Here is a 22,572-nt window from a genome sequence, read left to right as displayed (position 1 = left end):
AAACATGGGCAAAAGACATGAAGATACATTTCTCCAAAGACATACAAATGACCAACTATGCATGAAGAAATGCTCAACATCACTGGGCATTAGGGAAATACAAATCAAAACTACAATGAGATACCATCTCACATCAGTCAGAATGGCTAAAATTAACAACTCAGTTAACAACAGATGTTGGTGAGGATGCAGAGAAAGGGGAACACTCCTACACTGTGGGTGTGAATGCAAACTGGTTATAGCCACTCTGGAAAACAGTATGAAGGGTCCTCCAAAAGTTAAAAATAGAACTATCTTATGACCAGGCAATTGCACTACTTGGTATTTCAGCCATCAAAAAGAATTAAATCTTGCCATTTGCAATGATGTGGATGGAACTAGAGGATATTATGCTAAGCAAAATAAGTCAGTCAGAGAAAGATAAATATCACATGATTTCCCTCATATGTGGAATTTAAGAAATAAAACTGATGAACATAGGAAAAGGGAAGAAAAAAATAAGAGGAAAACAGAGGTAAACGATAAGAGACTCTTAACTATAGGAAACAAACTGAGAGTTCCTGGAGAGGAGGGTGGGAGGATGGGGTAACTAGGTGTTGTGCATTAAGGAGGGCACTTGATGTAGTGAGCAGTAGGTGTTATATGCAACTGATAAGTCACTAAACTCTACCTTTGAAACTAATAATACACTATATGTTAATTAAATTGATTTTATTTTTTTAAAGACTTTACTTATTCATGAGAGACAGAGAGAGAGAGAGAGAGAGAGAGAGAGGCAGAGGGAGAAGCAGGCTCCATACAGGGAGCCCAATGTGGGACTCGATCCTGGAACTCCAGGATCATGCCCTGGGCCAAAGGCAGGCGCTCAACCACTGCACCACCCAGGCTTCCCAATTAAATTGATTTTAAATTAAAAAAAGTAAAAATACAACTACCATATGATCCATTAATTCCACTACTGGGTATTTACCCAAAGAAAAGGAAAACAGTAATCCAAAAACATATATGCACCACTATGTTTATTGTACCATTATTTACAATAGCCAATATATAGAAGCAACCTAAGTACCTATCAATGGGTTAATGCATAAGGAAGATGCGGTATATATACACAATGGAATATCATACAGCCACAAAAATGGATGAAATTGTGCCATTTGAGACAACATAGATGGACTCAGAGAGTATTATGCTAAGTGAAATAAGTCTGATAAAGACAAATACCATACTCATAAATGGAATCTAAAAAATGAATAAGCAAAAAGCAGAAGCAGACTTTTAAATACAGAGAACAAACCACTGGTTGCCAGAGGGGAAGGGGTGGGAGTGGGGCAAAATGGGTGAAGGGGAGAGGGGTATACAGGCTGCTAGTTATGGAATGAATAAGTCATGGGAATAAATAGCACAGCATAAGGAATACAGTCGCAGTTGGCTGGGTGGCTCAGTCTGTTGAGCATTGGTTGCTTGATCTCGGCTCAGGTCTTGATCTCATGGTCTTGAGTTCAAGTCCCATGCTGGGCTCTGTACTAGACATGGAGCCTACTTTTAAAAATTTAAAAGAAAAAGAGGAGTACAGTCAATGATATTGTTATAGCTATGTAATGGGGCAGAGGGTAGCTATCTATACTTGTGGTGAACATAGAATAGTGTATAAACTAGTCAAATTACTAAGTTGTATACCTGAAACTTATGTAACATTGTCAACTATACTCAAATGAAAAACGGGGAAAAAAGAAATACTATTGATTTTTGTAAGTTGGTTTTATACCTGACCTCCTCACTGAACTTGAAAAAAATTCCAATAGTATGTCTGTTGAGTCTGTTGGTTTCTTCTCTTCCAAACTTAGACATCTTACTTCTTTTTCTCCTATTGTAGTATCGGCCAAGACTTCCAGTTCCATGTTAAACAGTAGTTAGAGTAAGTATCTAGTCTTATCCTCAGTCTTCAAGGAAATGCATCTTAAGTTTCTCCATTTGGTATGAAATATGTTGTAAAGATTTGGTATGTAACCTTCACCAAGTTAAATTTGCTTTCTGGGGTGCCTGGCTGGCTCAGTTGGTAGAGCATGTGACTCTTGATCTTGGGGTCATGAGTTCAAGCCCCAAGTTGGGCGTAGAGCTTACTTAAAGAAAAAAAAAGAAATTTACTTTCTCTTCCTAGTTTTCATCATAAGTGGAATGTAACATACTTATTCTATATTAATTGAGATAATCATGAGTATTCTCCTTAAGTCTATTAATGTAGCAAATTTCCTCAATAGATTTTCTGAGGTTGAACAAGTTCTCTTTGCATTCCTGGAATAAACTCCATCTGATTGTGATGTATTATTTAACATACTGTTGGATGCAATTAACTAATATATATTTTTTAAAGATTTTATTTATTTATTTTTTTCTTATAAATTTATTTTTTATTGGTGTTCAATTTGCCAACATATAGAATAACACCCAGTGCTCATCCCGTCAAGTGCCCACCTCAGTGCCTGCCACCCAGTCACCCCCACCCCCCACCCACCTCCCCTTCCACCACCCCTAGTTCATTTCCCAGAGTTAGGAGTCTTTCATGTTCTGTCTCCCTTTCTGATATTTCCCACTCATTTTATTTAGGATCTATGCATCTATATTTATAATTGAAATGACCCTATAATTTTCTTTTATTATCCTTGTCTAGTTTTATTTTTTTAAGATTTTATTTATTTATTCATGAGAGACACAGACAAAGGGAGAAGCAGGCTCCATGCAGGAAGCCAGATGCGGGACTCGATCCTGGGACTCCAGGATCATGCTCTAAGCCAAAGGCAGATGCCCAACCGCTGAGCCACCCAGGCATCCCACCTTGTCTAGTTTTAGACTCAAGGTTTGAAGATTGTACTAGATTAAGAAAATGAGCTGGGCAGCTTTCTCTTCTTTTCTATTTTCTAGAATAACTTGCATAAGAAGAGAAGTAACTATTCCTTGTGAGTCTGGCATAACAACACCTAAACTTATCTGGCCTGGATTTGGCAGATGGGATGTCCTTGCATACCATTTCATTCTCATTAATGGCTCTGTGTGATTCTGTCGCTTTGGATATTGATGATTGTATATGAATATGTGCACTTTTATAAATGTGTGTGTTTACACATGATGCTCTGGTGTGTTTCTATTTATATGAAAATAGACCAAAAGAGAACAATTTTTCAAAGGGAAATTAGCTGGATGATTCTCTGTGGAGCTATTCTTCTGTGTCTGTTTGAATGTGTCCCTGAGCTGTGAGGGGATAATTCCATGGGTCTCTCAGTGTCTCTGTGTATGTCTGCATCTCTGCCAGTGTTGATTCATCGTGTGTGTTTTTTCCATGTCTCAGAGTATCTGCAACTATGAGGATTTGTGATATTTTTTAAAGATTTTATTTATTTATTCATGAGAGACACAGAAAGAGAGAGGCAGAGACACAGGCAGAGGGAGAAAGCAGGCTCCATGCAGGGAGCCCAATGCAGGACTCGATCCCGGTACTCCAGGATCACACCTTGAGCTGAAGGCAGACGTGCTCAACTGCTGAGCCACCCAGGCATCCCAGGATTTGTGATTCTATGTGCATCTTTATGTCTCTGCACACGTCTGTGTTTCTAAGTGTATGTGTGTGGGCGGATTCTGTATGCATCTTGTGTTTCACTGTAGAAATATATGCATGGAGTGCACATGCTACGTGGCAAGTTCAGACTCTCCAAGTCTGGAAGAAACATTACAACAGGAAATGCTCTGGATTCCAGCTTCCGGATGGAATTTCACTCAGAAAAATACCCCTTCCTGGTCCTCCCAATAACTGCAGCATTCTTTGTCCTTTTTCAAGAGGCTGAGTTGAGGGGGTTTATGCTAACCTTGACCTCAGAAGCCTTGTCTTTCAGGAGGATTTGGCAGAGCCATGAAATTCCACACCCTGCCACTTGCCTCTTGCCAGGCCTACTTCTTCCTCCTAAACCCTTTTATAGCTCCATATTATCTACGAGACCAATTCTGATCCAAATTGTCCAGAGAGGCCAGGGAAAGACACAGGGAGATGAGGACAAAGAAACAGAATACAATTTTTTAAAGTAAATGCATAAATAAGGATTAGATTTAGGAAGAGAGGAACAGATAAAGAATAACAGGAGATAAAGACAAAGAGACAGACAAACAAGTAGGGCCTGAAAGGTGGGAGCAAATAGTCAGAAATGGGGAGAAACCACGATGGGGACAGAGAGATATACAGGGAGATGGAGTGAGCAAGGTAGAGAAAGTACAGAGAAGTGAGGCAGAAATGTAGGAAGAGAGAGAGATGACATCAGAGAGGCAGCTATGTAAAAGTGAGGACAGGACAGCCCTGGTGGCTAAGCGGTTTAGTGCCACCTTCAGCCCAGGGTGTGATCCTAAGACCCAGGATCAAATCCCATGTCCGGTCCCTGCATGAAGCCTGCTTTTCCCTCTGCCTGTGTCTTTGCCTCTATCTCTCTCTCTGTGTCTCTCATGAATAAATAAATAAATACTTTTTTTAAAAAAAAGTGAAGACAGAGAGGGACACAGAGATGATAACAACCAGATATATAGGTAAGGGGTGATTGGATTAAATAAAGACTGCAAGAGATAGGGATGAAGATGAGTAGAGAGGTTGATGATGTAGCAGCTGACGTTTTGAGCTTTTGTTATGTCTGAGGCATGGCCCTACAAACTGTGTGTGTATTTTGGCACATTTAATGCTCATAGTAATGCTGTGAAGCAGGTGCTGTTATCAACCCTATTTTACAGATGGGGACACTGAGGCACAGCAAGTCAGAAACCAACTAAGATTTGAATTCAAACCATTTAGCACCAGGGACTTTACTCCTGACTACTCTGTCAGTGACAAAGAGAGACAGAGGAATGGGAAGCTGGGGACAAGAGAGGAAACAGAAATAGGTGAAACCCACCTAAGACAGAGAGATGGGAGACAAGAGACAGGCCTATGAGGAAAGCAACCCAGTAAGAGAGATGGTAAGCGATAAAAAGGGGTAATAGAGGATGAGGAGAGAATCAAATAGGGAAACAAGGGCAAAAAGACCAAAATAGAAGTGTATCAGAGACAGAGACGAAGAGTATAAATATTATGAGGAGGAGGGGAGATGAAAGAATGGCACAGGAAGGTAAGAATAGAGAAATATAGGTGGGGATGAGAGACACATGTCTGCAGCAGCACAAACAGAAAGATGAGGACTGGGAAACAACCAGAGAGAAGAAGGGACAGAGTTATGGAGACAGAAATGCAGATGGTAAAGAGGCCAAGGAGCCAAAGGAAACTGAAAGAGAAATAGACAAGATAGAATTTCTGGAGCACCCAGAAATTCAGAAACAGATGAGGTAGAGCAATGTGGTATTATATACATGAGGACAGAGACTCAGACCAAGATAAGAACCATAAGTTAGCCTATGACCAGATAAAGACAAGGCAATCCCTAACACATAAAACAGGAAGAGAATGGAGCAAGAAGAGGAGAGAGATGGAGAGAGAATAGGAAAGACAGGAAAGAGAAACCATCAGAGAGATATAAACAGAGAGACAAGAGAAAGCAAAATGTAGACAGAGATGGGGATGTGTCTGAGAGGTGGTTAATAGCGATGGTGAACTTGGGGGGGGCAGTAAAAAATAAAAAAAAGAAGTAGAGACAAAGATAAAGTCATCTTGATCCAACTTACAAGTTTCTTGGATATATTAGGGCTGGCACTGGGCAGTGTGGTGCCCACTAGACTATGAGCTTAGGAAGGCAAGGCTTCCATATCCTCTGTCCACAATATAGTCCCAATCATATGTGGGACTACTGTTTGTTAAAGATTAGCTCCCAGAAAATGTGCGTGCATTGCATGGATTTTGTCGTTCAATCCTTACAACTCTGATAGAGCAGGTATTATTATCACCATCCCCAGTTTGCAGATGGGGAAACTGAGACTCAGTGTGGAGTAACTTGCCCAAGGTCTCACATAGGAACTAGGAGTGAAATCCAAGCAGGGTCCAATGGCGAAATTATTTCATGAACCAAGGAATAGGATGAATCTTTTCCTGACCATGCACTTGAAGTGCAAACAAATTCTAGTCTGCCTGATTCCAAGGTCTACACGTTTGACCACCATCACAGACTGCTTCAGTGAAGACTTGCTGACACTGTCCTAACTCCTCACCCTCTGGCGCTCCCTCCATCCAGTGAAGAAGGCTAACATGGCCAGCTCAGAGACTTGAAAAAGTCCTAAGAGTGGCAGGAATAAATTTCCCGTGGAAGAACCCCAGCCTGGGGCAATCAGAGAATGCTTTCTGGAGAAGGAGGAAGTTCAAAGAGGCCAGAAGCAGATTTACACAGAAGTCAGTGAAGGTTCAGGATCCCTTCTAAGGCCCTGCTTAACAATCAGTGAAAAATCAGAGTACTAGGATTTGTTACTTTGCAAGAAAATTGAAATGCCCTAACATCTTACAGCTCATATATGAAAGAAACTAAGTAGAAGTTTTCCCAAATTTGACAAGCCCTAAAAATGTACATTATGAAGCTGAAACTTTTCTAAACTATCAATAGTAAAAATATATTTCTATCAACCATGCTATTAAGAAAGTCTAGGGCAGCCCCGGTGGCTCAGCGGTTTAGCGCCGCCTTCAGCCCAGGGCCTGATCCTGGAGACCAGGGATTGAGTCCCACGTCAGGCTCCCTGCATGGAGCCTGCTTCTCCCTCTGCCTGTGTCTCTGCCTCTCTCTCTCTCTCTCTCTCTCTGTATCTCTCATTAATAAATACATTCTTTAATCTTTTTAAAAAAAGAAAGTCTAATATTTTTATTCTTTCTGTAGAAAATGGCCTTACCTCATGCCTCAGTGACAAAACAGAAGCCATTGGACATAAGGAATAGTTACTAAGCCCTCGTCTTCCCACTGCCAAATCTCTAAACCTCCCAGTAACTGTGTTCATCCTTGTCTTGCTCCTACCAGTTACAGTGAGGGGCCTGAAGACCTCTTCTCCTTTTGGAGGTTCAATGCCCCAGATCCCAACCCCTCCTTTCCCTTTCTCTTCTGCATCTTTGTTTTCTCCCTCTCTACTATTCCAGCAGCAAACAAGCATAGTCTAGAATCTCCCATCTTTAAAAAAAAATCATTCTTTGACTCTCCTACCATCACCTTATTTCTCTGGGCTCTGTTCCCATTCACAGCCAAGTTTCTCAGTGGAATTGCCTGTACACCTAGCCCTACTTCAATGGGGGTGAGGGAGGTGTTCTGTTCCCTCTGACCTCAGGGAGGGCCCTGTAACAATTTACACTCTCACCAGCACTCTATACAATTATTCCTGTTTGTTAAATGAATTTTATTTAATTTTCATTATATACTTTATATATTTTAGAATATACATATATAGACAGTTTGAATAAATAATAAATATCTATATACCCATCACCTAGCTTCAAAACCAGATCATTTCCAATGACAAAACCCTCTGGGTAACCCTCCCCAGTCACATCTCTTTCCCCTTCCTGAGGTAACTAGTGTTCTAAATTTTTCATTTTTCTTTTCTTTTTAAGATTTTTTTTATTTATTCATGAGAGACACAGAGAGGGAGGTAGAGACATAGAGGGAGAGGCAGGCTCCCTGCGGGGAGCCTGATGTGGGACTCCATCCCAGGACCCCAGCTTCACAACTTGAGCCAAAGGCTCAACCACTGAGCCAACCAAATGCTCCAGTTTTTCATTCTTTGCTGTATAGTTTTATAACATATGACTGTATCCATATATTGCATAATTTTTCATGTTTTTCAACTATACATAAACATATGTATAGTTTTTTCTTTTTTTCCTTCCATGACTTTTTGAATCAGCATTAGGTTTTCTGAGCTTCATCCATGTTGATACGTGTAAGTAGAGTTCATTCTTTATTTCTTTATAGTATTCATCATATAAATATGTCTGAATTTATTCATCCCATGCTCTTATTTCCATTTATCGATGTTACAAACAGGCTTTGGTGAATATTCTTGTAGAATTTCCCAGTACACATGTGCAAGGATTTCTCTAGGGGAGCAATTCTCAAATTTTTTGATCTCAGGACTTCCTTTACATTCTTAAAAATCACTGCAAGATAATTAAATAGATCTTTTTTAAGAAAAAGGGGGAATCATGTGGGTGGCTCAGTTGGTGAAGCACCTGACTCTTTTTTTAATAATAAATTTATTTTTTATTGGTGTTCAATTTGCCAACATACAGAATAACACCCAGTGCTCATCCCATCAAGTGCCCCCCTCAGTGCCCGTCACCCATTCACCCCCACCCCCCGCCCTCCTCCCCTTCCACCACCCCTAGTTCATTTCCCAGAGTTAGGAGTATTTATGTTCTGTCTCCCTTTCTGATATTTCCCACACATTTCTTCTCCCTTCCCTTATATTCCCTTTCACTATTATTTATATTCCCCAAATGAATGAGAACATATAATGTTTGTCCTTCTCCGATTGACTTACTTCACTCAGCATAATACCCTCCAGTTCCATCCACGTTGAAGCAAATGGTGGGTATTTGTCATTTCTTTCTTTTTTTTTTTTTTTTGTATTTGTCATTTCTAATGGCTGAGTAATATTCCATTGTATACATAAACCACATCTTCTTTATCCATTCATCTTTCGATGGACACCAAGGCTCCTTCCACAGTTTGGCTATTGTGGACATTGCTGCTAGAAACATCGGGGTGCAGGTGTCCCGGCGTTTCATTGCATCTGTATCTTTGGGGTAAATCCCCAACAGTGCAATTGCTAGGTGGTAGGGCAGGTCTATTTTTAACTCCTTGAGGAACCTCCACACAGTTTTCCAGAGTGGCTGCACCAGTTCACATTCCCACCAACAGTGTAAGAGGGTTCCCTTTTCTCTGCATCCTCTCCAACATTTGTGGTTTCCTGCCTTGTTAATTTTCCCCATTCAAGCACCTGACTCTTGATTTAGGCTCAGGTCATGATTTCAGGATTGTGAGATCAAGCCCCCTTGAGATTCTCTCTCTCCTCCTCTCCCCATCACTCACTTGATCCTACTCTCTCTCTCTCTGAAATAAATAAATATTTTTTTAAAAAATCACTGCAAGACCTCAGAGAGTTTTCATGAATGTGGGTTATGTCAATCGATACTTGCTGCATTAGAAATTAAAACTGCAAAAGCTTAAATATATTAATTTTAAAATAATAAATTCATCATAGTCAAATAAATAACATAGATTATGAAAGATAACTATTTTCCAAAACAAAAATAATTCAGTGAGAAGAGTGGCATGGTTTTAAGTTTTTGCACATCTCTTTACTATATGGCTTAATAGAAGACAGCTGGATTCTCATATCTACTTCTGCATTCAATCTGTTGTGATATCCAGAAAACACCACTCTACAATCTCAAGATAATGAGAGTAAAAGAAGCAAATAACACCTTACTAGTATTATAGTTTTGTTCCCTGCTCCTCACTCTCCCCCCAGGATAACCCAGACCACACAGTGAGAAGCAATGCTCTAGGATATATACCTTAAAAGCCTGGGTCATAGAGTATATGCATCATTCAGCTTTATTAGAAAATGTCCAGCCTTTTCTAGAGCTGTTGTATCAATTTACACTCCTACCAATTGTGTACCCATTCCCTCTTCGTTCATGCTGGTGTTCACCCCTAATATTCCACCAAAACTACTATCAAGGTGACTACCAATATCCATGTTGCCATTTCCAATAAACCCTTTTCAGTCTTCATCTTACTTGACTTCTCAGTACTCTTTTTAAAAATTTCCAACACAACCCTAGTTATGTACCTATCTCTTTATTTCTTTCTCAGTCTCCTTGCCACCTCCTGTTCCTTCACCCAATCTCTAGAGTTGGAGTTCCTTGGAGCTTAGTCAAGGATCCTCTTCCTTTCTCTTTGCTCTGCTTCAGACTGACCTCTTCTCTCATGGCTTTTAATGCCAGCTCTATACTGACAACTCTCATTTATATCTGAAACCCAGACCTCTCCCCTGGGGTGTATTACCTGCTTTGACTTCTCCATTTGATTATCTTAAGGAAGTGTAGAACTGAACCCTTGACATTTCCCCTGAAAACCTGTTCTTTCTGTCTTCCACATCTCAGTAATTGACCTAACCCACATCAGCTCCCTCCTACCCCCAAGCCACAACACCAACCCCTTTCAATTCTAAATATCTCTCAAATCTATGTCTCTCCATCTCCACAGCCACTTACCATTATCTCTGACTGCAGCAGGCTTCTAATCTGGCCTACCTCCAATCCAATCCGCAGCAACCAAAGTACTCTTTTTAAATCATACCACATCAATCCCAAATTAAAAATGTTTCAACATAGCATATTTCAGTATTTGGGAAATTTGAGTTATCTACAAAAGAGATACCATTTCATCATGTTTCAGTTCATATGATACAACCTGAAACAAAAGTTTCATGAAACAAACTTACCCTTCCTACATTTTCTATGATACATCGATATTTTCTATTCTTTTCTCAACTTGATTTCAATACCTTCTGCAGTGTGACTCACATTTAAAAGCACTGCTTCAATACCTTTGCATTGCTCATAGAATAAGATCAGTTCTCCTTACCGTGGCCTATAAAGCCTTATGTAGTATGGCTTCTGCCTACCTCTTTGACCTCATATCCCACTCCTCTTGCTCTCAGCTCACTATGCTCCAGCCACAGTGGCCTTCCAGCAGTTCCTAAGTATACCATTTCCCCTTCTCCCCAGGGCCTTCTTACTTGCTGTGTCCTCTGTGTGAAATACTTTTGCCTCCGCTCATCATCTGCTAATTCCCACTCCTTCACATCTCAGCTTAAATGTCAGGCCTTGCCTGACCCCTCAGACTTAATTGCCCCCACCCATTATTCTCCTTCCTATCACCTTGTTTTATCTCTTTATATAGCCTTATCACAATTTGTAATTATGTGTGTGTTTATGTGTTGTAATTATATGTTTGTTTATTTACTTCATGCCCTTTCCAGCACCAGACCATAAACTCATGGTCTTGTTCACATCTGTCTTATTCACTGTTGCATAGCTAGTGCCTTAGGTGGTGCCTGGTCTGTGGTATGTGCTCAAAAAGAAATTCATCAAATGAGCAGAGATCTGAAGAACAAATGAAGTGGGATTGAGGAAATGCAGAGTTTCACCCAGAGGCAAGAACATATGCAAAGACTCAGAGGCTAGAGAGACTTAAGGAATGGTCTAAGACTTTCAACTTAGGCTCCAGAATGAAGTCTGGAGAGGCTGTCAGGGGTCAAATAAACCATCAAGGGCACAGCTTAATCTTCTTTGTTGAAGAAGGTAGGTTTCCTGTTGAGCCAGTGGGGACTCATTGAAGGGTTCTAAACATGAGAGAAATATGAGTTGATTTACCTTTTCAAAAAGACCATACTGACTATGGTGTGGAAAAGGGATTCCAGGGAGGAAGACTAAAACAGGGAGGCTGTGACAGTGTTGCAGTTTAGATGGGTGCTGACCTACACTAGGGTCATGTCAGCAGAAATGAAGAGACTAAATAAATAAATTTGGGAGATATTCGGGAAGTAAAAATGACGAGGTTTGGTGATTGCATGGGGGTGGAGGAGAGAGAAGAGTCAGGCGTGTAACTCCGGTTTCTGCTTCGACTGAGATCACAAAAGTAAATGTACAAAGAAGGACACACAGGTTGAGAGGAGGATGCCTGGAGGTGGTAAAAAGCTGAGGTTTTAGGTGCTTCTGGAGTGCTCGGGTAGAGCTGCCTAATAACCAGTTGAATGCATGGGTCAGGAGAAGTATCTGGACTTGAGCTATCAATTTGGGAGTCATCAGCAAAGAGATGATAATTGAAGCCATGGGAGCGAATATAATAATTGAAGGAAAGAGTATATAGAGAGAAGACAAGAGAGCTCAGGCCAAACCCCTAAGGAGCACCAACATTTAAGAATTGAACAAAGGGGAGCCTGGATAATAAAGAAGAATTTAACCAAGGCAGTAGGAGAAAAATGAGAGTGTGGTGTCATGGAAGTGGTTTAAGGAGGAGGGAGTGGTCACAAGTGCCAAATACTACCAAGAAGTCAAGCTGGATAACCTCTGAAAAGATTCTATTAGATTTTGTGACATAGGACATGACAGACCTTGATGAGAGAACAGTATTAGGCAAGTACTGGAGGCAGATTGGAATAGGTTGAAAAATAAGTGCGAAGTGGGAAAATGAAGACAGTCAAGTATAGGCAACACTTTTGAGGAGTTTACAGAGAGGAGAAGAGAAGGTACCTGGTTGGAGAGGGAGACTTTTAGGCAACTGTTTACTTGTTTTCAGATGGAAGAGATCTGGATGTGTTTAGATGATGATGAGAAGGGGCAAGGACCCTGTAGGTTGGGTGGCAAGAAGTCCAGAACTTCCTTTCAGTGACTTCTGTTTACTCTGTAAAGTAGGAGGTCAGGTCATCTGCTGAAGTTTGGGGGCTGATGGAGAAGTTGGAACTTTGAGGAAAGGGCAGGTTGAAAGGGCTGTTGTGGAGCATGGGGGAAAGAGCAGCCAAGGGACACAGTAGAGTTGTGGGTCAGTACCGAGGGCCTCATAGATGCTGGGGACCATGAGTTTATAGTGGCACAAATCTGCGAGAGTGAATAGTTTTCTCCAGCAGTGTTTAGCTGCCTTTGTGCAGGCATGGAAAAGGCGGACAGTTGGACTGATCCAAGGTTGGGATGTTGCCAAGCGGATGCAACAATCCTGAGAACTGAGGCTATTGGCAAGAGAGTGGCGAAGTTAAGGACCATAAGGTCTGGTCGGAGCAGAATGAAGTGTATCAAAGACAAGTCCTCTATGAACCAAGCACTAGGGAGACTCTGGAACCTGTGGAAAGGTTTCTGGAAAAGAGACTGAAGGGCGAGCAAACAGAGGACGACCTGGGAGAGGGACGGAAAGGCAGATGAGAAATTTGGGCCCAGAGACTTGCCAGTATGGGACCACGGAGGGATGGGGAACGAAGGCCGAGGGGAATGTTTAAGGGGGAGGAGGGCCTTTGAGGGCTGTCGCAGGGAGAAGCGAAGCGGGTCCGAGTCAGGGGGCGTGGCCAAGCGCAAATCCCGGGCGAGGGGGCGGGCCCGAGGAACTGGGTCCCAGCGCCGCTGTGGCTGCGGCTGTCTCAGCGACGGCTCCCGCCTCCCCACCCCCCTTCTCCGGCTCCTTCCTGCCCGCCGCCGCGGAGACCTAGGCCTTAGCTGTTACCCTGCCCCCGCGGCTGAAGCACGGTCCAGAGGGATTGGCTGAGGGCGAGCCCCGCAGCCCAAGCGCGCGACGCACACGCGCGCCCCCCGCCAGCGCCATCCCCTCCTCCCTCCCTCCCCTGCCCTGCCCTCTCTTTCCCCTCCCCTCCGCCCCCCCAGCCTCCGCTGCGGCGGGAGGAAGAACCCTTTCCGACCAGTCAGAAGAGCCCAGATCGATTCCCATTCGGGGAGAAAGAGACCCCACTCACCGAACAGACTGACCGCTAGCCCCGGGGCCACGGAAGTGGCTCGCCTCCCAGGAGAGAGCCCGCGCGGAGCGCAGCCCCCCGACTCTAACCCAGCCGCTACCGCTTAGACACCGCTCCTCAGCGGGCCCCCGGCCCCGCCGAGCCCATTCCCCGCGCAGGGCCCGGGCCGGCGATGCCTGGCACGGCAGCGGCGGTGGCTGCGGCTGCTGCTGGTGCTGCCACTGCTGCCACGGCTGCTGGCCCGGGCCCGGGCCGGGGGCTTGAATCTCCGCAGTGGGGCTGAGCCCGCAGCCCCGCCCCCCGAGCCTGAGGCCGCTGCTCCGCCGGGCGCCGGGCCTCCTCCGCCCGCGCCTCCGCCCCAGGATCTGGAGCCAAGCGGGGAGCCCGAGCCCCGCGCCCAGGCCCGGAGCATGCATGGCCACCGAGTCCCGGGGGGCGCCGGGCCTTCCGAGCCCGAACACTCAACCACGAATGCCCCCGGCGCCGCTCCACCGGTCAGTGCCGACACGGACACTGGAGCCTCCGAGCCAGGACTGCCGGTGCTTAGGGGCTCAGGCTCGGCTCTCGGCGGCCCCCTGGATCCTCAGTTTGCCGGACCCTCGGACGCCAGCCTGGGCGCTCCTCCAGGCCCCCGGGTCTTACCCTGCGGCCCCAGTCCACAGCACCACCGGGCCCTGCGCTTCTCCTACCACCTGGAGGGCTCACAGCCCCGGCCTGGTGAGTGATCGAGAGAGCATGGGAGCCCGGGCCACGGGCCTGGTACTGGAAGCGGGTTCTTGTTTTCGGGCCCTCTAAGCCCCACCTCGGAGCCGGCCCTCTCACCGTCGGCCCTTCGAGTCTTCTCAACCCCCACCCCCTTCGCTCGCTTCTCTTCCGTCCAGTCCTTCCAACCCCTGTCCGCGGTCTCCTCTCTCTGTCCCCTTGCCCCCTCAACCCTTCCCACCCCCTTCTCTTCTATCTGCTGAGACTAATGGGAGAGGGAGAACGCCCAGAAAAACGGGCAGAATTGCAAGGCAGTAAGGGGAATTTGGTTGGGGGAAAGGAGTTTGTTCGGGGGAATAAGAGAAAAGAAGTCTCTCATTTGCCAAGCGCCTACATTGTGCCAGGCACTGGACTGGATGCTTTATGTGGATTCTCATTTCATCTTCAGGAACCTTGTGAAGTAGGTATCATTAGCCCCATTTTGTAGGGTGGGAAACTGAAGCCCAGAGAAGTTAAATAACTTGCTCAAGGTCCCACAGCTAGAATGGAGCCAGGATTCAAAACCAGATATATTTGAGTCCAAAGTCTGTGGTCTTTCTCCTTCCCCAAACTGAGGTTGGAGACCATAAAAGTAATGCCAAGCCTTCTGCTTATGTGATTTTCTTCTCTACTGTTCAGCAGCTCTGGAGTATGAGTGGAAAAAAAAAAAAAAAAGGAGGGACGGTGGATTGATCCAAGGCTGGGGTTTTGCCAAGGTGTGTGTGGCGGGAGGACAAGGGAAGGAGGGAGTAGAAGGTGCTGATGAGTGAGATAGGTGGAGGAGGTGGGCCTTGGGGGTCAAGCTGGAGAGGAGGGCTGAAAGGACTGATAGGTAGGGAAACAGCAGAAAGGGTGGGGGCCAGAAACCAGTTGTAGCGGAGCTATAGAGCTGTAGGACTGCAAGGATGGTTGTGAAGAGAAATCAGGATTCTTGAACTTGGATTTGCAGAGGTGGAGCAACTCTATGTCAGTTTGGGGCCACAGACTGCTGCCTGGAGGGGCATTTGCACTGCACAGGCCTGCGTGTATGAGGAGTCCAGCAGGGCCACCCCCATCTGAGGACATCCCTATGTGGACCTGAGCCCAGGAGCCACAGAGAAAGAGCAGTGTATTTCTGGTCTGCCTTGCACTGGGCAATGCTGACAGAACTGTTGAGCCTCTAGGACACCCCGCCCCCACTCCTAAGTGGGGCTCATATCCCCAAGATCCATAGGCCTCCGGGACTGTGACCTAGCACAGTTAGCAGTAGTGAAGCATAAAGTACTAGCAACATGTGCCCCTTACTGCTGTTGTGACTTTGGGCTAGTCATGGAACCTCTGGAAATTTTCAGGGGCTCCCTCAGTGTGGGCTGTAGATATCCAGCTGACAAGAGGCCTTTAACACCCTGCTCTGCATGTTGCTCCTGAAGGCTTTCCAAACACCCCTTGACAGACACTGTATGGAGCAGGCTACTTGCACACCTTACTGCAGCACCTTCTCTCAAATCCCAAAACATGCCTCAAGGACTCCCACCTCAAGGTCTTTACATCTGCTTTTCTCTCTGCCTGGCAGCTCTTCCCCCTGCTCTCCACTTGACTTGTTCCTCATCTTTCAGGTCTCAGCTCGGATGACACCTCCTCCAAGAGACCTTCCCTGACCACTTTGGAGTGGGGGAGGGCCACTTGTGAGTCTCCATCACAGCTTCCATCCTGGCCCTTAGTACAGTCTGAAATTATCTTATTGTATGTGTCTACTTGTTTATTGCCCATCTTCCTCCACTAGATTGTGAACTCTGTGAGGGCAAGGGTATTGTACCTGTTTTGTTCCCTGTTGTGTCCTCAGTGAGTACCACAGTGCCTAGCACACAATAGGTGCTTAATAAATTCTTACAGAACAAATGCTTGAATGGATATGGAGGGAGCACATAGTGGCATCCCAGTAACTATTGTCTAAGAGAAGGACAACTGAATTCCTGCCCTCCAGATGCTCTTGGTCTGAGTCAGTAGCTGGGCATTGTCTCGACCCCTGGTCTCTAGCATCTGATTGATGACATGGTAGTACTGCCACTGCTGCTACCCCCATGCTAGTGATTCTGAGTTGCCTTCCCACTCTACCAATCCTTACAAATTACCAATCACAATACCTATGCTGAACTACTCCCCTCCTCCCCAAAAAAACAAATCAAAGTTCCCAGCATCCTTTTTGCAAAGTCCCTTTGTCTGTAATTGATGGCTGTCTTTTTAAATATGCATTTTTGTATATATACTCCAAGATAGGGATTAGGAATAAGAAGAGTGTGAGGGAAAGACCTGGCTTCCTGTCCAACCATTCCTAGCTGACTCACTGTGTGACCGTGGGTGAGCGACTTCCCTTCTCTGAGCCTCAATTTCCTCATCTAGAGAATGCCATGAGGAGTCTATGAGATACTGCTGGTGAGAAGCATGCAGAATAAAACAAAATATTTTTTAAAATAAAGGAAAAACCCTCTGAAGAGGAGGTGGAGGAATTACTCAGGCCCTGGCAAAGCAGGCACTGGGCGGTGTGATTCACAGCAGCATGGGGAGTAAGAGGCCCGCCTCCCCCACTGCCCAGCCAGCCCAGGGGTAGGCACAGTGACTTGCTTCTCTCTCCACAGGACTTGCCTATAATTGGCCCAAAGAGGGCAGGGTTGGTGGTTGTAGGGTGTGTGTATGTGTATCTGTGTGTGAAAGAGAGACAGAGAGAAAGAGAGTCCTCTCAATTAAAGGGTTGAAACATTTTACTCCACATGTTAAAATTTTTGTGTGCCTGCTGACTTCCTCCCTCAGACTGATGAGGCCTTTATTGAATCACCATCCTTAGGGACCAGTGGCCCATCCTGGTTGGGGGGGGGTACTTTTTAAAATAGTACAGTTAATACTTGAACAATGGGGGAGTTAGGGGTATGAACAGCCATGCCCCTACTTGCACAAAAATCTGCATATAACTTTCAACTCCCCCAAAACTACTAATAGGCTACTTTTGACCAGAATCCTTACCAGTAACATAAACAGTCAGTTAACAAATCATTTTGCATGTGTATTATATACTTTATTCTTAAAGTAAGCTAGAGAAAAGAAAATTTTGTTAAGGCAATCATAAGGAAGAAAAGGGATGCCTGGGTGGCTCCGTCAGTTAAGTGACCTTGATTTCAGCTCAGTTTGTGATCTCAGGGTTCTGAGATTGAGCCCCACGCTCATGCAGAATCTGTTTAAGATTCTCTCTCTCAAAAAAAAAAAAAAAGATTCTCTCTCTCTCTCTGCCCCTCCCCTCACTTGCACACTCACTCTCTCACTCTGTCTCTAAAATAAATAAATATTTTATTTTATTTTTTTAAGATTTTATTTATTTATTCATGAGAGACACCGAGAGAGGCAGAGACACAGGCAGAGCGAGAAGCAGGCACCCCACAGGGAGCCCGATGTGGGACTCATCCGAACTGAGATCACGCCCTGAGCCAAAGGCAGATGCTCAACTGCTGAACCATCCAGGCATCCCATAAACAAATCTTTTTTAAAAAGAAAGAAAATCATAAGGAAAAGGAAATACATTTATGGCATTATACTATATTTATCGAAAAAAAACACACATATAAGTGAACCTGTGCAGTTTATACCGTGTTGTTCAAGGGTCCACTGTAGTTATATACTATCCATGTGAAAACCCTTCAGTTGCTTCAAAGTGTTTTCTCTTTTAGTTACCTTGATTTCTGGTGAGGGGGGCGATCCTTTTTTTTTTTTTTTAATTTTTTATTTATTTATGATAGTCACAGAGAGAGAGAGAGAGGAGGAGACACAGGCAGAGGGAGAAGCAGGCTCCATGCACCGGGAGCCCGATGTGGGATTCGATCCCAGGTCTCCAGGATCGCGCCCTGGGCCAAAGGCAGGCGCCAAACCGCTGCGCCACCCAGGGATCCCGGGCGATCCTTTTTATACCCATTTTCCAGTTTGATAAAACCTGGAAAGCGATGCCAGAGAGGGCTTTGAGAGAGTCAGAAAGGAGTACCCAGCTGTAAGTTTGCTCATAGAGATTTGAGGGAAACCCTATGCTATTTCTCAGTTTTGAGGCCTAGAATATCTTTCCAGATGCTGGATGGGGAGTAGCCTGGGGCCCGTCTCAGTCGAAATATTTGTACCTGACATAAGAGTCTTTCCATGGGTAGTAGGAGAACTGAGCCAATTGAGGAGGCAGCAAGAGGGCTGGCTCCCTCTAATTTGGAGCCTAGGGCATCATCAGATACTTCAAGAGTTAGAATGGGAGCTGGAAAGGGCCCTAGACACCATATGGTTCTGGGTTTCCCAAACTGGGTGAACATCAGAATCCCCTGTTGACTTTGAGAAAAAGTAAGTGTGGGCAGCCCCGGTGGCTCAGCAGTTTAGTGCCACCTTCCACCCAGGGCATGATCCTGGAGACCAGGGATTGAGTCCCGCTTGGGGCTCCCTGCATGGAGCCTGCTTCTCCCTCTGCCGGTGTCTCTGCCTCTCTCTGTGTGTTTCTCATGAATAAATAAATAAAATCTTTTTTTAAAAATGAAAAAAGTAAGTGTGAGGAGCTCCAGAATCTTGGGGTTGCAATCCAGGAATCCCCAGGTGATTCTGATGCACAGCCTAGAATGGGAACTGATTTTTAGTTGGGGTAGTGGAGGCTCAGAGAAACAGTTTACTCATGGTCCTACAGTGAGCCAGCATGATTAGAGCCAGGAGAATACGTAGGCCTCCACTCTGAGGCCCTCTCCTCAGGACCCTATGTGGGCCTACCACCCTCTCTCCCAACCCCAAAGGAAGGCATGAGAATCTAAACTAAAGGGAGCAAGTCAACCCTTCACTCACATATGCACAATCACTGGCTGCCTCAACTTACCATCTATGCCTAGCTCTTGTGAATGGCTGCCATTTGGCACTTCAAGTTGGAAAGCAATTGCAACTCTGGGACTCTAGGCAGAGGACACCCTGGCATCAGTAGCACCCACCACAGGGCCTGGCCCAAAGCAAGGGTTCTAAAGGGTGTCAGCAAGCTTTAGATGCTAGGAGGAACATGGAGTGTGGTTCAGGTAAGAATTTCTGTGGGAGCAAGGGCACTGAGACATGGGACATCCTGGGAACTGGGAGTGGTTTTGAGAGGAGTAAGGGAGAAGGCTGGGAAAGGGACTTTATCCTGAGGGCAAAGGGGTAACTATTGAAGGGTTTATTAAGCAAAGGAATGATGTGCCCAGATGTGGGTATTTGGGAGATCCCCGTAGCTACATGTGGAGAGTAGATGGTGGGGATTCAAGAATAGGAGCAGGGACACAGGCGGGTCGAGGTCATGGTCTTCCCAGTGACAGGTGATCATAGCTTGGGTTACAGTGATGGCAGTAGGTGAGGATAATAAGATCTGAGAGATATTTAGGGGCTAACATGGACGGGCCTTGGTGGTAGCTTGGATGTAGAGGCCAAGGAAAAAGGAATAGTCTGGGATGAGTTTGGGTTGTTGTCTGAAACCAACTACAGTGACCCAGTGGATGGCAGTGGGACCAAGAGAAGGAGCAGGTTTGAGGGAGGATACTGAGTTTGAAAGGCCTTGGGGGACATCCAGGTGGAAGTGGCCAGCAGGCATCCTGATGTAGGGTTGGAAAGCTCAGAAGAGAGCTCTCTGGGCCAGAGATGCTTCGGAATTCTCACCACCAGTGCATGTCAGGGGTCACAAAGCAGCTCATGGGGAGAAGTTGTATGTGGTTCTGGGGGCCAGTCCCATCCCTGAAGACATAGATAGTGAGGTCAGCAGAGTCACACTCAGGTGGATCATTCATGATCTGCCCAAACTTTTCCTTAGAAATGCCTTGGGGAGGGAGGGCAGTTTTTTTTAATTTATTAATTTAAGAGAGAGCACAAGTAGGGGGAGGAGGAGGAGCAGAGGGAGAGGGAGAAGCAGGCTCCCCACTGAGCAGGGAGCCCGACATGGGACTCAGTCCCAGGACCCTGGGATCATGACCCAAGCTGAAGGCAGATGCTTAACCCACTGAGCCATGCAGGCACCTCTGAGGGAGGGCAGTTTTTAAAGCACATTTGCATAAAGCTGAGACCCATTTTACATATACCCAGGGTAGTTGCTGATGCCAAGAACCAAAGCAATCCTCCTGAAAAGCAAATCAAACATTAGTAAAGTAAATTCTTGTGGCTCCCTCAGTGTTCTCCCTTTTGAGGGCATCCCAGAGAGGTCATAGAGGGAGGTTGCTCATGGAAAGAAAAGGGGGCTCATGACAGGAGAGGGTGGTGGGCTCTGCCGGGGACTTTTGGAGAGCAGCACTTTGAGATCCTGAGGGAATGTCTGGGAAAAGACCCAGATTTTGTTCAGTCAGTTGGGGCCCTCCAAACAAACACAACAGCATAGAAAGACTCTGGTTAGCGGGGGGGGGGGGGGGGGGGGGAGGACTTTCCCACACAGGACTAAAGGAATGGAAGTTTCCAAGTTGCAGATGGCTGGCACCCCTGATCCTGAGCCCTTTCAGGTGCCTCTGTCCCTGTGGGGGGGCCTGGTTGGAGCTACCTGCTTCCTCAAGGGTGAGTGGTAGCTGTATCCCAGACAGACTCCAAGCATGGCTTTCTGGGGGCCAGTTAGCTAAATGCCTTAGGCAGATGTGGAGCTGGCCAGATTCTGGCTGGGTGGGGCCAGGACCTGTCTGGAATGAGGGCAGGAAGCACAGTCTGCCATTGGCTGGCCCTGCAGAGTTATGTTCCCTCCTCTGGGAGAGAGCAGACATCCTTGGAGCAGTGAGCCCAGCCTCTCTGGGCTCCAATACCCAGTTTGTTAGACTTGGGAGGCATCACATCTCCAAAAGGTGCTTCAAAACATGCATGGAACTGGAGACTAGGATGCAAGGCAGTAGCTGCAGGAGCCTCGGTGCTCCTGGCTCTGCCACTGGCTCACTGTGCCCCCAGGCCTCCTTTCCCCTCTCAGGGCCTTAGTTTCTTCCATTTATAACACTGGGACCTGATCATCACCTTTGTCTGGCATATAACATGGCATCAATAAATACTTGGAAACAAATCCTTGGCAGATAAGGGAAGGGAAAAGGGGAAGAAGAAAGGCATTTCTTTATTCAATGAATGTTTATTGAGGACATACCCTGTGGTTGGTCCTGTGCAAGGTGCTTGGTGTGCAACAAGACAGGCACAACCCTGCTCACGGAGCTTCTTTCTAGCAGGCAAGAGCTGCATGGAGAAATTCTAAGCACAGATGCTGCAGGAACATACAAGGAGGGGGTTAAGTAGGGAAAAAAGGACACTTGAGTTGAGACTCCGGAGATGAATAGGAGTCCAGAGGTAAGGCAAAGCGGAAGAGCCATTCAGGCCATGGGAACAGCATGTGCCAAAGCCCCAGGCGGAAGGGAGCACTTTCGAGGAACAGACAAGAGGCCATTGTGGCTGGAGGGTGGGGGCAGGGAAGTGTTCTTGAGCTGGGCCTCCCTTATTCCCAAGCTCAGGAGGTTGGAGTTCTCCCTGGAAGCAAGGGGAGCCCTTCGCAGGGCTGCAGGAATTGAAGCCAACTGTGTTTTGATAAGCTGGTTGTGGTGTGGAGAACACCTTGTAGAGAGGATTGGAGGGAAACCAGTTAGGAAGCTGGAGAATGGGAGAGAGCCTATGGATTCTAAAGCTAAGAAAGTCTAGTGTGCGAGAGCTTGGGGTCTGGCTGGATGTGTGATTTGAGGGAGAGGGAGGAGACATCAGAGAAAACCCAGCCTCTGGCTTGGGGGACTGCAAGGATGGATGTGCCACTCTTGGGATGGGGAAAGAAGGAGGAAGGAGGAGCCACTAGGCGCTGGATGTGGCTTGGGATGCACTGAATCTGAGGAGTCTGAAGACAGGGGATGAGGCATCCAGATGGCTGTGCCCAGTAGGCAGGCATCAGCTGTGCCCACCTTGGCCCCAAAGTTAAGAGCAGGAGGGCAAAGGGCACAGGTGTGTGGTTGAGGTCCAGAGGGAATGGGAGGCTCTTCCTCATGCTGACAGCTTTAGGCCCTCTGTGGTGCTTTCCTGTGGAGCCTGCGCGTGGAAGGGGTTAAGTCACAGAGGAAAGGTGCCTGTAGAAAGCGGGGAAAGGCGGGACTGGCAAGGCTGGCCCCAGGGAGCTGCAGCAGGCTTAGAAGCCCTTCATTTGGACCTGGTAGGCACACAGCAGCTGCCCACACCGATACCTTTGCCTTCCCCTTCACCTTCCCTGCTCCCCCCCCCCAACTTCTTCCCAGTTCCCCTAGGTAGGGCCTCCCTGCCTAATGCATTCCAGGTGTTGACATAGCCCCAGGGGTGGCAGGGAGTAGGGCAAGGAAGGTGTGGGTCTTTCTTACTGTGCATTTCTTAGGGGCTCCAGTCTCTAAGCCTCACTGCTTCTGTTCT

At 46.2% G+C, this 22,572-nt stretch overlaps 2 protein-coding genes across 4 annotated transcripts in view; one reads left to right on the top strand and one right to left on the bottom strand.

Moving 5' to 3' along the window:
* GNL3L (G protein nucleolar 3 like) overlaps positions 1–14,312 on the bottom strand; it is a 61,944-nt gene extending 47,632 nt beyond the window's left edge. The window contains exon 1 of one of the 3 annotated variants that reach the window (XM_025468529.3): positions 14,104–14,312. The gene's annotated coding sequence lies outside the window, so the exon portion shown is untranslated. Of the gene's footprint in view, positions 1–13,461; positions 13,706–14,103 lie in introns of those variants that run through there. The other 2 variants (XM_049107938.1, XM_049107939.1) reach the window with 2 other exon arrangements.
* FGD1 (FYVE, RhoGEF and PH domain containing 1) overlaps positions 13,715–22,572 on the top strand; it is a 44,245-nt gene continuing 35,387 nt past the window's right edge. Inside the window, exon 1 of the mRNA XM_025468528.3 lies at positions 13,715–14,178. Coding sequence (XP_025324313.1) covers positions 13,872–14,178 — 307 coding nt within the window. The 5' untranslated portion in view covers positions 13,715–13,871. The remainder of the gene's footprint in view (positions 14,179–22,572) is intronic.

The sequence above is a fragment of the Canis lupus genome, chromosome X (assembly GCF_003254725.2).
Source record: "Canis lupus dingo isolate Sandy chromosome X, ASM325472v2, whole genome shotgun sequence".
NCBI lineage: Eukaryota > Metazoa > Chordata > Mammalia > Carnivora > Canidae > Canis > Canis lupus.
Note: the sequence above shows the minus strand (reverse complement) of the source record. Positions and strands in the feature narration are given on the sequence as shown.